General features: G+C 44.4%; 1 protein-coding gene across 1 annotated transcript in view; it reads right to left on the bottom strand.

Moving 5' to 3' along the window:
• Positions 1-200: 200 nt before the first annotated feature.
• Cdrt4 (CMT1A duplicated region transcript 4) overlaps positions 201-12,687 on the bottom strand; it is a 39,629-nt gene continuing 27,142 nt past the window's right edge. The window contains exon 2 of the mRNA XM_035448121.1: positions 201-664. Within this exon, the coding sequence (XP_035304012.1) occupies positions 201-664 (464 nt within the window). The remainder of the gene's footprint in view (positions 665-12,687) is intronic.

The following is a 12,687-nucleotide window of genomic DNA, read 5'->3' as shown; positions in this document are numbered from 1 at the left end:
ACCTTCAGTCAGGCCTTCAGCAGCTACAGCTGCCCCACCTCAACAAACTCCAGTGCTGGGATTGGTGTCTGCCCACCCACCAACAGCCCACTTTCTGATAAGGTCTCTGTCTGCCAACCTATGTATAAACAGGAACAGGCGCAAGTTTCAAGGACCCACGGTGTAATTTGTAGCAAATGGTGTGAAACTGTTGTACATTCTCAGGGGGTGGCTGCAGGGACCTTTGCATGCATCTCCTGGCTGGACTGTAGTAAGCCATAGGGGAGCTTCCACATCACAGGCCTCCTGGAGAAAATAATCTTGTTGTAGTTTGATGTGGGACCCTCTCTGACTTCCAATTGTGATTGTGTAGGTTCTAGGATTATGGGAGCAATGTTTGTTGCAGAGTAAAGTTCCCGTGTGGATAGCCTGGCGTCTGACGGGGCATCCTTCACGATTTCTGAGGACTTGGATGACTTCTTCCTTTTCAGCTGCATGTAATTAGGTTTGCTCAGTCTCTTTGGCTTGCGGTTTTCCTCAGCAGCATGCATGCACTCCAGCTCTCGGACTCGGCTTTTGTCAATGAGTCTCTTCACTGCCGGCGAAGTATATGTGACATAGGCTGGCCAAGGTTCGTGATTTTCAAGCAGTTTCAGAGGGAGTCCGATGTTTTCTGTGAGTTCCACTAGAAAACAAACAAACAAACAAACAAACAAAACCCAGTGGTTTAGGAGTGTTTGCATGCTCAGTAATTCATTTCATCAAAGAACTCCAGGGATTGGGGACCACAAGTCTCGCCCCCCCCCTTTATCTAGTGGGAGTAAAACCCAATCTAAAGATAATAAATAGAATGATATTCTACAGACTACATCGATTAAAGAACAGCAGAATACTACTAAAGAGAGAGACTTGCATTGAGCAAACTTGCTTTCGAATGCTTTTATCCAATTGTTGGTTTAAGCCCTAAATTCTATTGTCCTCAACTAACTGCTTAGAGATCTGTTGCAAACTGTAATATAGTGACCCATGAGTGTTCACAGAGGTTCATCCCAGGGCCCCCCATAGTGACCAAACTCCATATGTGTTTAAGTTCCTTATTAAAAAATTCTGTGTAATGGACATGGAAGTACAGACTTGTGAAATCAATACTCAGGAGATTGACGCAGGTGGATCACGAGTTTGAGGACAGACTGAGCTACATAGACAGACTATCTTTAATTTTTTTCAGTAGGAAAAAAAAGATGCAGTATTTTCACAGAACCTAAGTAGTCCTTCTTTGTGCTTTGAAATTACCTCTAGAAAACAAAATACTAACACAATCAATGCTGGATGAGTGGCTATTACACTGTATTGTGTAAAAGACAATGTTTTGGATGTACCATTAATTGAGATGCCTACCATCAATATGAGATGGATATGTTTGTTACAGTTTGGAAGAATATAGCTTAGAGGTCTAGAGTTTGCTGAGAGGATGCTCACCTCGAATGCATGAGGTCAATATTTAAGACCAGCACTACTAAAAAGAGAAGTGTTAGCTGGGTGTGGCAGCTTAGGCCTATAACACCTGAACTTAGTGGAGACAAGAAGATCAGGAGTTTGAGCCAACCTGAGATACATGAGGCACAGCCAAAACAAGACAAAGAAAGAGAGTGAGCAGGAGAGAGACAGAGAGAGAGAGAGAGAGAGAGAGAGAGAGAGAGAGAGAGAGAGGAAGGAAGGAAGGAAGGAAGATAGGAAGGAAGAAAGAGGAAAGAAACAACAGCAAATTAGATTTAGATCTTAGAGCCTTAGAGCCTTGGCCTACTCAACCTGAAATAGGATGAACATTGAACAAGTGACTTCTGCCCTTTCTGAACTCTGTTGCCTCATTAGAGGCATTGCCTAGTTAGAATGAGACCACTTTCCAAAGGTTTCCTTGCAGATTAGCAGTAACTCTGCCAAACCCTTAGCAGCCCATGACAGGCAGTAATTGTTAAAGGGCAGCTATTACCTTCCAGCTGTGTGTCTGGATGGTACTGTATGTATCTCGTCCTTATTGCATCGTATAATGGAGACATTCTCCCTATTTAACAGAGGACAGCACTGAGGTTGCTAAGTTTGTACATCTTACTAATGATAGGTCTGACCTCAAGCACAACACATTCCTCCCTGTGACTGCTGCCCAGAAGAACTGATGTTTGAGACCATGGTGGGTGCTTTGTTGAGAAGTCTACCCACCTGTTTGCTAGTTCCTTAGCAGGTACCAAGTCATGGGCAAGACAGACCTTCCTTCTCGAATCTTGGCTGCACTCTGTGTACCAGAATGACAAACACCTCCCCTGAATCTGCTTCTGCCCCATTTTCCCCGGTGGTGCATCCTTTCCCGGGTTTTTTAGATCATTTCAGTGGGTGTTTGGGAGGCAGAAGAGTTAAACAAATTCATCTTGCCATCTCTAACCTGAGTTCAGGAACAACAAAGAAACAAACATGGTAATTGGTGTAGTCAAGAGAAATAGCTCCCAGCCCTTGTGTTACTCTCCAAGATTTCCAGTTATCTGAAAATATTAAGCAGAAAAGTCCAGGAATAAATAATTCATTCATTTTTATAATATAGCATTATAATTTCCTATTTTTACTAGTTATTATAGCTAGTTTCAGTGAGCCTAATTTATAAACCTCTCATAGGTACTCATACATAGAAGAAAACACAGTAGATACAGAGTTTAGTACATTAGACTGTTTCAGACATTCATAGGTGTTAGAGGACACATCCCCTGGAGAACAGAGACTACTATACATAGTTATTCCTTTGCTGCCTTGGGGACACTGAGAAGCTGGAATTAGTTTGGGAAGAGATCTATCAGTAAAGAATGTGCTACAAAGGGTTCCACATCCCTGCCATGGTCATGTATTCCACCACCTCAAGAACACACTTGCCATTGCTTTTCATGAAGAAAGACCTATGGAGGCTCCAAGTACAGACTTGAATGTCACCTCCTTCCTTCCCAGCCCTTCCTGGTATGTTCAAAGCAAGTGCAAAGATCTTGAAGATTGGGCATTCACATGACCATGGCAGAAGCAGAGCAAGCAACAGCCATGACAAACATGTTTCGTTTTCTACCAGCTCAAGAGCAGACACCCCCCTCTGCTCATCCCCCAGGCTCCTCCTGTATTCTTCCACCCCAGTTTTCTCTCATTGTCATGGTTTCCTTTCTATCACACATCCAAATGGCTTTGAGAAACGTGAAAGCCAGGGCCTCCTCAAGCTGACCTGACAAGTGATCAGTAGCCACCTTGAGGATCCTAAGTCTTTGTAATCTATCCCTTCAGGGAGAGCTGGGTGAGTCCTAGTGCCTGCTAGTGTGGCCTTGCTCCTGCTCCTTAGGTTGCCATGACCAGTTCGTCAGGAGCCCTGCTTTCAGATCCCCTGGCTTTAGAGTGGGAGCACTGGGCAGTCTTGGAAAGCCCAGGTCTTGTTCCTACAAATATGGCAGTGCCTCACCCTCTGACTTGTTCTTCCCAGCCTGCATCTGGGTCAGAAGTGGCAGAGATGGTCAGGCAGCTGCCAGAAGACACCTAGAGGGGCCTCCAAGAAGAGACAGAAATCAAAAAGCCTTAATGTTCTGTGTGCTCATGAAGACAGAAGATTTGGTGGGCACCATGGTTACTGGTTCTCAACCTCACAGGTCCATCTACCTGGAGAGGTTTTCCAAGCAAGCAGATGCTGGAGATCAAATTCAGGTCCTCATGTTACTCATTGCTAGCACTCTATTGGCTGAGCCATCGCTCCTATGCCCCAAGAATTTATTATTTATTACTCAGTTTTTCCATCTCTACGGCCTTTAAGTATTTGAAAGGGCCATGGAGCTTTACAGCTCTCACCTGCCAAAGCCCCATGAAAGCATGCTGTAGATGACTGTTAATGAGTTCCCAGAAGATGCTGATGTTTCTGGGCACCACAGCCTGAGAACCCTTGGCCTAGGGTCAGTGCTTCCCAAATCTAATAATTCCTACAATTGCCTGCAGAGCCTGTGGCTGTGCCTTACTCCCAGATGCTCCAATTCAGTGGATTTGCTTCCACAAATTCCAAAGGATGATGATGCTCTTGATGCATGAACCACACTGAGTACCACCCTGTGCTCAGCATGAGCAGCTGGTGCCATTTCTGTCAGCTGCAGCAGAAGTGAGCTGTGGTATGCCAACTTGTTCCCATGTAGACCTCTCACCTCTAACATAGGAAATGTCCACCTTTTCCACACCTTTTGTTCTCTCAATCAAAGAACTATTATGGGAATTGACTATGTCATTAACAGAAACTTTAAGCTCTGATGGTTTTGTAAAGTAAATTATTCATAAATTCCAATATTTTATTCAAAACACCTATGAATGATAGCATCCTGGAGATTTGTTCACATTAAAAAAGAAAAACAGAGAGAAGACAAAAGCCAGTTTTTGTCAAACCTTTTAGATCCAGGTCTTACAGGATTCTCCACTGAGTTCCAGTGGCAATATTCCACAGCAAGGCATTTTAAAATTCAGTATCAATATAGCTTTTTGAGGCTCCAGAACAAATGTTCAAATTGTCCTCTAACCTAGAAAGAGATACTTGGAATAATTTTAAAGTAAAATTTAAGGCATCTTAGTTTTCCTTCTAAGACCACAGGTTCTCAAACTTTAAGGCCATCCATTCCAAGTATCCTCAAACAGAGAGCATCCAAGTGGCCACCAACTCTTGCCTGTCTACCTTCAGTGAAAGAGTACTCAACTTACCACCCATGTTTGTAGAGCTATTAGAATGTGCCCCCCCCCCCAACACACATGGTGCCAGATTGTGGAAGCACACTTGGAGATGATAATATTCAGGGGACTAGGAATAATTCCTTTCACCCTTGCTTCTAAATTTCTGATTAACAAATCTGGAGAAACTATGAAACCTGGTTCCTAGTAGACCCTGTTCTAGCACCACTGTGCTGTGAGCAACCCAGAACCTCACATGCTATCCCACTGGGCTTCTGTACCACCGCCCAGAGTGGCTGGTGAATAATGCCATCAAAAGGTAGGTTTTTCTCCTACCTGCTGCAATAGGGACTATGGAAACTCGAGAAAACAGATGATTGAGACAGTTTCAAAATGCATGGGGAGGACTTATTTGTTGAAAATAACAAGAGATAAATAGTTGACATAAGTCTGAAGACAAACTGTGGCCTTTCACGATTTCCTTCAAGTCCAGCACAAAGGTTCTATTTTGTCTTGCTGTAAATGAAATGCAAAGCCACAGTCTCCAGACAGAAACAGCATTGATGGCAGGGGTGGGAGGCCACGCTGAAGTAGCTTTCTTGTTTCTCCCACAGACACCAAGGTCCATGTTCAAGCAATTGGATGTCAAAGGCAAGCACTCCTCAGGCCGCACTCAATTTCTCGTCACATTTTTGGAATCTAGTCTAAGATACTAAATTTAAACACAAAGGAGTGATATTGCCCTGGAATGTGGCAAAACTGTGGCAAGGACTGTGTTCCTTAGATTGTTAGGGCCTCTGCTGTTACTTATGAAACCAAGACAGCAGTGAATTCTGGCCCTGCTTCTTTTAGGGAGTGTCTTTGTTAGGGTTTCTATTGCTATGATGAAACACCATGACCACAAACCAACTTAGGGAGCAAAGGGCTTATGTGGTTTACAGTTCCATATCACTGTTCATCACCGAAGGAAATTAGGACAGGAACTCAAACATGGAAGGAACCTGGAGGCAGGAGCTGATGCAGAGGCTATGAAGGGGTGCTGCTTACTGGCTTGCTCCCAATAGCTTGCTCAGCCTTCTTTCTTATAGAACCCAGGACCACCAGCCCAGGGATGGCACCAACTACAATGGGCTGGGCCCTCTCCCTTCAGTCACTAACTAAGAAAATGCCTTAGAGCTGGGTCTTGTGGAGGCATCTTCTCAATTGAGCTCCTAGAATCATTGGAAAAGGATTCCAGTGTGTGTCAAGTTGACCTAAGACTAGTCGGCACAGGGACACCTAGCTGTTTTAAGGAGATGTCTGTATAGTAAAGTGCTTCTAAACCAGCACAATCCAGAATTTGCTACGAATTGGGAGTGCTGCAGATTTTTAAAACTATGGTGCTGACTCTCAAACCTTGGGGTTTGCCTGGAATGAGAGGCAGAGCAGGAATCAAAGCTTCCCAGAAGGGCAAAAGGCCATGAGGAAGGTGGGTAAAGTGGGGTTGGATTTGATCAGTGCACTATTAAATACTTGTATTAAACTATTCCATGGAACCCCATTATTAAGCACAAACAATGAATGTGTGTGTGTTACAAGTTAACCAGAACATTTTAAGGAGAGTTAACTTTAACTGTAAACTTGACACAGCCTAGAGTCATCCGAGAGGAGAGCCTCACTGAGGAATTGCCTAGATCCAACTGCCCTGGGGAAAAGGATATCGATGAGTGTTGTCTTAACTATTAACTGGTGTGGGGACCCACTGAGAGCAGTGTCATCACTGGGAAGGTGGTTTTGGGCTGGGAAAAAAAGCTAGCTAAGCATGATCATATGAGCCAGCCAGCAAACACTACTCCGTGATTCCTGCTTCCCTCCATGATGGACATGTGAACCAAATAAAGACTTTAGCTTTTGGCTAGAGTACTTTCTCACAGAAACAGTGATGAGGTGAATACCGGGTGATTTCCATCATTCAGTACAACTTATGACTGGACACTTGTGAATCTATCCCCCAAACACTGACAATTTTTGTAAGGTGATATTAACTACCCAGAGACAGGACACAGGACTAGAAGGTTGTCTACGTCATTGCCAGTTTTCTTTCTGTGTTTACTTGCTGTGTGCTGTATCTCAGTGTCCTTTCAAACGTTTAATGGGGCCATGGTGCACTGTCACAATCACGTGACAATGGTGAATGGACTTGGATCAAAGGCAGAAGCAAGTCAGTGGCTTAATAGAGCTGCAAATGAGGGACTGGCAGTGTGGATGGGATTCTCCAAAACTGATTACCTCACTCTCTGTCTGCCACAAGCTGTGCTCTTATCTCAGGAAACCATCTTACAAAAGGATTTTGTGGTTCCAGGCAGGATTAATGGATTAGTACACTGATACAAGTCAACTCCACTCAGGCTTTTTGCCTGATGCTGTAAGACAGTGTGTGCTCATGAGTGAGATGCTAGCTCCACTTGATGTTGCCTAAATTGTGTCCCATAGGATGTAAGAACCTCTCAAAACGTTAATAGGCACTGTTTAAGAACAAGGAGGCTGGGGAAGTCCGGGACAAGGGCCACCCATACAGCCATATAGGTTATTTAGCCGGGGAGTCACCATTTAGAGGATCTATTTTATACAGGATTACAGATATATTGCCAACCAAGTTTGTTTAAATACCACAGTAAATGCCTTTCCGGCAGTATTTCTCGGGGCTTGTTATATGTTGACTTGCTTTGCAGCCTTTCAAGAGGCAGAGTGAACGTGCAGAATAATCTTTGACATGTCCATCATTCATTCGTTAGGCAGGAAATCTCATGGAACTGGGAATCAGTGAAACATTCATGCAGATTTGTAAACAAGGTCCTTCCCCAGCCTTTGGGATTGGATGCCTTAGGGAATGCTACAGTATAAGAGCACGGGAGGGTAAAGATGCTGGGGCATGGGTGGCTCTGTCCTAACTATAGCCTTCAGATATCCTCCCCCGAGACCCACAAAACTATCCAGATGTAGAAGGGAAAGCCAACATGAGGGCCTGGTGTTTCTCTTATCAGTCTATCTCTCTCTCTCCTGTTGTCTGCATGCTTATCTTGCTGGGCTCATTTGCACCCTTTCTCCCAGTGCTGTCCCCCGAGAATCTTTTCCTTCTTGCAAGAGACGTGCACTCTCTCTGAGGCCTGGTGCAAAGGCTCCTTTCCATTCTGCCTTCTATCTTCCTCAGCTGTCCATTTCCTTCCCGGCCTTGGTTCTTTTTCTGCTGTCTGGCCACTCCCCAGTTACTTTTGGCAGAGGAGGAAGCTGCCATTAAGAGCAGAAAGAAGTGTCTTGGAAAGCTGATCTCTGAAGTGTACCGGGGTGAGAATCAACAGTGCAGTGCATCCTGCGTCCAGGGGCTGGTTTCCAGCCAGAGTGACCTTCAGGAAGCCTGCTATGCTCCCCAGTGCAGAACAAGGGCCTTCACAGGGTCCCTGCATTTCACACCTGGAGGAAATATTGAGTGCACACCAAACCAACTTTCGCCTTATCACTGCTCACCCTGCTTTCTCACCTACCCTGTTCCCATGAACACCCCCTACCAACCCCATGGGCCCTGGAGGAGGGGCATACAGGAGAGTCACTAGATACGCTGAGGAGCACCAGGAACCTTAGAACTACAGCGACAGACAGATGAGGAGGGACAAGTTGGTCTTTCAGGAAAGGAGAGCATTGTCTGTCCCTCTCCCTGTGTGACAGTGCATAGCCACCTTTTCTTCCTCACCACCGCCTCTCTCTACACACACTCTCAAGAAGAGAAATAAGCCTTAACCGCACTCTCTTACAGATCAACTTCCAAGTGGTGGACCACTTTGACAGTGGTAAGTTCTGACATGGACCTTTTTGGGAGAAACCAAGGATCATTACTCCATCTGGTGTGGTGCCATGCAAGTCCAAACAGAGCTGCCCATCTTCTAACACCAGCCTGCCATTACTGGATCGCACCTACCAAGTACGGGAGGAGCTATGTTTCTGGCTAATACTGCTATATGGTATACATGTTCTTTAATGATTAATGTCATAACTTTCAGATGCTGTTTCCAAGCATGGAAACAGTCTGTGCATCTGCAGACATACAGTACTTATTCATTTCACTGAATCTGCAATGCACTAAACAATGTAGGTCCTACATTCACTCCGAGCCCCAGAAACATAGTGCATACACACATTCATCTCTTGCTCTGGTGTCTACCCCTCTCCTCATCCAGGATCTGCAAAGCAGGTTTCCCATACTTCTAAGAGATCAAACAAGACTGATCTATGCTGTCCATGTCATCAGAAAGAAAAACAGAGAAAGCCTTGTACATAAATCTAGACATATCCCATCAGGCAGTCTGCAGCCAGATACTGAGTAGATACAGCACATAGTCCCATGAGGAAAACAGAGCAGCTTGGAAGGGTGAAATGGAATCAGGAAGGAAAACTGATTTTGCAGACTCCTGAAAGACAAGGAGAGTGATGGCCAGATCTTGGTCTTAATGACAGCCTTGGTATTTCTCTCTTCTCTGCTCAGGACACACTCCTCCCATAGACAGATCATTGCTGTCTCCAAATGGTCTGCTTTCTGCACAGGAATTATTATACTGAACAGGTTGAAGCAACACTCCCCAAATTCCCTACCACAAGATGTTCTGAGCATTGCACAGCTCTCAGGAACAACCATCAACATTTATTTTATCTTTTTTCAAGAAATACTCCCTCTAACATACTGTTCCTTTTGAAAGACGTAATGTGTCATGTATACATCAAGTTCCAGCTTATAAATAAATTTCTAGAATAAACCAAACAGGCACAAAGGGGCCTTTCTACCTTTTCCTGCATGGACATTTAGGGTAGACTTGCACATCAACCAGTTAGTCAAATAGGGAAAGATATGGAGAAACAATCCTAACAACCCATACCCAGGAAACCAAACATGAAAAGATTTAGGCATTCTGTGCCCAGAGACCCCTGTACTGCCTGACAGCTGGCCCCATGAGCAATGGAGCTGTGAAAATGCATGGCCGCACAATGACTAATCAATCAGAAAGAGGAAGTCCTGCTCCCACTGGAACAATGGGGCATTGTGAACCTAGAGAACCATGGGGAAACAGCCAGCATTTCCCAGGGCTGATCTCAATCAGCAGCCCAAGCAACCTCCTCTCAAATGCTCAGAGATTAGGAATGGAGTCCAGGAACCCAAACTTTGGAGAGAGTTGACTGACACTTGAGACTCTTCTAGAAGCAAAGAATTAAGGCAATGACCCCTCCTTAAGACTCCCTTATTCTTTTGTTATTGACAGATGGGTTCCAGTTCATGACAGAATGTGATAAAAGACTGTAAAACAACATGCACTCAACTCTCAGGTCACAGGCGACTCCAAATTATGATTGATTCAAATTCCCAATTGTCAGGGATGAATCGCCTACAACTGAACAACAATCCAGTTGTCATACTGAAAAATGTAAGAGTTTGCACATTGTCACAAATGCCCTTCATGCACACCCAGCAATAACTGTCACCCTAACACAACTTAAAGAATAGAAATTAAACTGAAGGATGGTGGAGCAGTTGACAAGGAAGACAAGCTCAGATTGGGAACCTGAGCATTGTGCAAATTGGGAGATGGAGTGAAGTACGTGGGGTTCGTAGCTATGTGTAGACTCTGCCTTGTAGTAGGGTACCACACTGCTTTCCATCTGTGATCTGCCATCATGGCCACTAGAAAACTGTGAACAGGAAGTAGAACAAATTGCCAGCCCCTTAGGAAAGCATTCTGAGACATGTGCCATGGAGAAGGTGGCTATCTCTTTGCATATGTTTCCCAAATTTAAGTACATATTTTGTCAAAAGCATTTGTATGTGTTCTTACAATAGACATTATATAGCTACACTATACTAAGTTTGAATGATATATTTTTTTAAATCTCAAAATCCCAATGTTATCATGCATCTCTGGCCCCACCCATCCTTACCTGTATCCTTTTGAGCCTATCACTTTCTCTCAGTCACTATATTGCATTTGTTCATAGTGTTAAAGAGTTCTCATAATTATTTTAGAGGCTACTCAACAATCCATCTGAGGAATGAATCATTATTAATGATGCCTCTGTTTGGGGATTTTAAGGTGTTTCCAGATTTAGTCACTATGAGCAGTGTCTTTTAAAATACAGAACTCAAACAGCTTTCTGATTTTATGACGCTCTGCACAGCTAATGCTGCCTGCTCAAGGTTTCTCCTCAGCAAAGATTTCCACATGCCAAAGGCATTTCCCCTCCACTGTGAGGTGAGCTCTGTCCTCCTCCCACTCCTCCTCCTCCTTTATACTCATGGACAAAACAAAAAAAAAAAAAAAAAAAAAAAAAAAAAAACAAGTGAGATGTCTGCCTGGTGGACTCTAGACCCCAGAATTACCAGCTCCAGGTCTCCTCCTAATTTCAGTGCAGCCCATAATAAGAATAAGAATAGGAGACAAAACAGATTTTGTGACCACCACTGAGGGAAGGCGAGGCCTCCAGGGAAGTTCTTCATGCTGGAGGACTGTATGGCAAAAGCCCCCAGTTGTTGTTCCTATCACAGAAGGTCAAAGAAGGAGCTGGAAAGAATCAGTTTACCTGGTGACTCAAGCCTATAATCCCAGCTGCTCAGGAAGCTAAGGCAGGAGGGTTACAACTTCAAGGCCAGTCTAGTAACTAAGTAAGACATTGACTCTGAATAAAATAGTATTTAAAAAGTAAAAACTTCATTATAGTCAGAGTTATAGCTCATGAAGGTTATACACTCTGCCAAGCATCACAGAGACCTACATCCAATGCCTGGTACCAAGAAATAAATAAAGCAAAGTCAAATAAATAAACAAAAGCACCCCAAGAGACCACTCATGTGGCCGTGTCTACTGTGGACAAGGAGATTGCAGAAGAAGGGGATGCATTCACGAGGTAAACAGGAAAGCTGGGGGCTTCATGATGTGACAGGAAGAAAAGCAACAGGACCAATGAGAAATAATGAGAGCTCAAGCTGCAGGAACAGTGTGGAACCCACCAGGAGCCATCTCCAAACCCCAGCGGTAGGCAAGTACCCCAGCTTACGGAAGTCTCCTTTGGCAGATGCCAGGTGACTGCCTCACAGGCTAAAGAACCATGGGAAGCAAACCAAAACCACAGCAGGCACGGACTGTTTAGTGAAGAAGCCACCAGCATCACATGTCCCCCACAGTAACAGGGGCCAGCCCAGCACTGTCACACAAATACATGTCACACAGAGGCCCTTAATGAAGCTTCTGAGTCTTCGAGAAATTGTCACTCAAGTTACAGTTAGTGAACTAAGCCAGTGTCAAAATGACACTCTAGGATTCCACTCTGGGGGTTCATTGGTAGCAAAGCTTAAGTTATGTGAGCAAGTAAATTCTGGAGATCTGCTGGGTGCATTAGTACCCACAACTAACACAGTGTTCCCTTACAATTTTGAGGGTAGATCTCACATTTCAATTAAGGGGCACAGGATGCTCTGATGGGTGTATGCCTTTCCTACAGTAAGGCTATCACAGATATATACAGATGTTCAAATTCAAGTTGTAAATAGGAACAAAATTAGATGCAAGGACATCAATATTTGGCCTCAGAGGTGAGTAAAAAGAGTTTATCATGGACTGGGGAGAAGGCTTGGTGGGTAAAGATTGCTTTGCAAGCACAAGGAGAGTTTGATCCCTAGGTCCCATGTGGAAAAGTTGAGTGTGGAGGCGGTGCTAAGAAGGTAAAGACAGACTCACTGCACAGCAGCCTAGCCTGCCTGTTCCGGGTCACCTAAGTGGGAATGGAAACTAAACTCCTCCTTCACTCTTGCACCTCAATTTCAGGATCTGTTCCCCAGACATGTCTTCCTACTTTATTCCCTTTCTGGTTTATTCTCCATTTGAAAGAAGCAAAGAATGTACCCTGTCTCCTAAAAGGAAGCCCAGAATGTCCCCCACCCCAGCTGCCACCCAAGTCCACAGGTTTCTGCCAGAAAGC

This window comes from Cricetulus griseus, chromosome 7 (assembly GCF_003668045.3).
Source record: "Cricetulus griseus strain 17A/GY chromosome 7, alternate assembly CriGri-PICRH-1.0, whole genome shotgun sequence".
In the NCBI taxonomy this organism is placed as follows: Eukaryota; Metazoa; Chordata; class Mammalia; order Rodentia; family Cricetidae; genus Cricetulus; species Cricetulus griseus.
The sequence above is the reverse complement of the archived record's forward strand: the minus strand, read 5'-3'. Positions and strand labels throughout refer to the sequence as shown.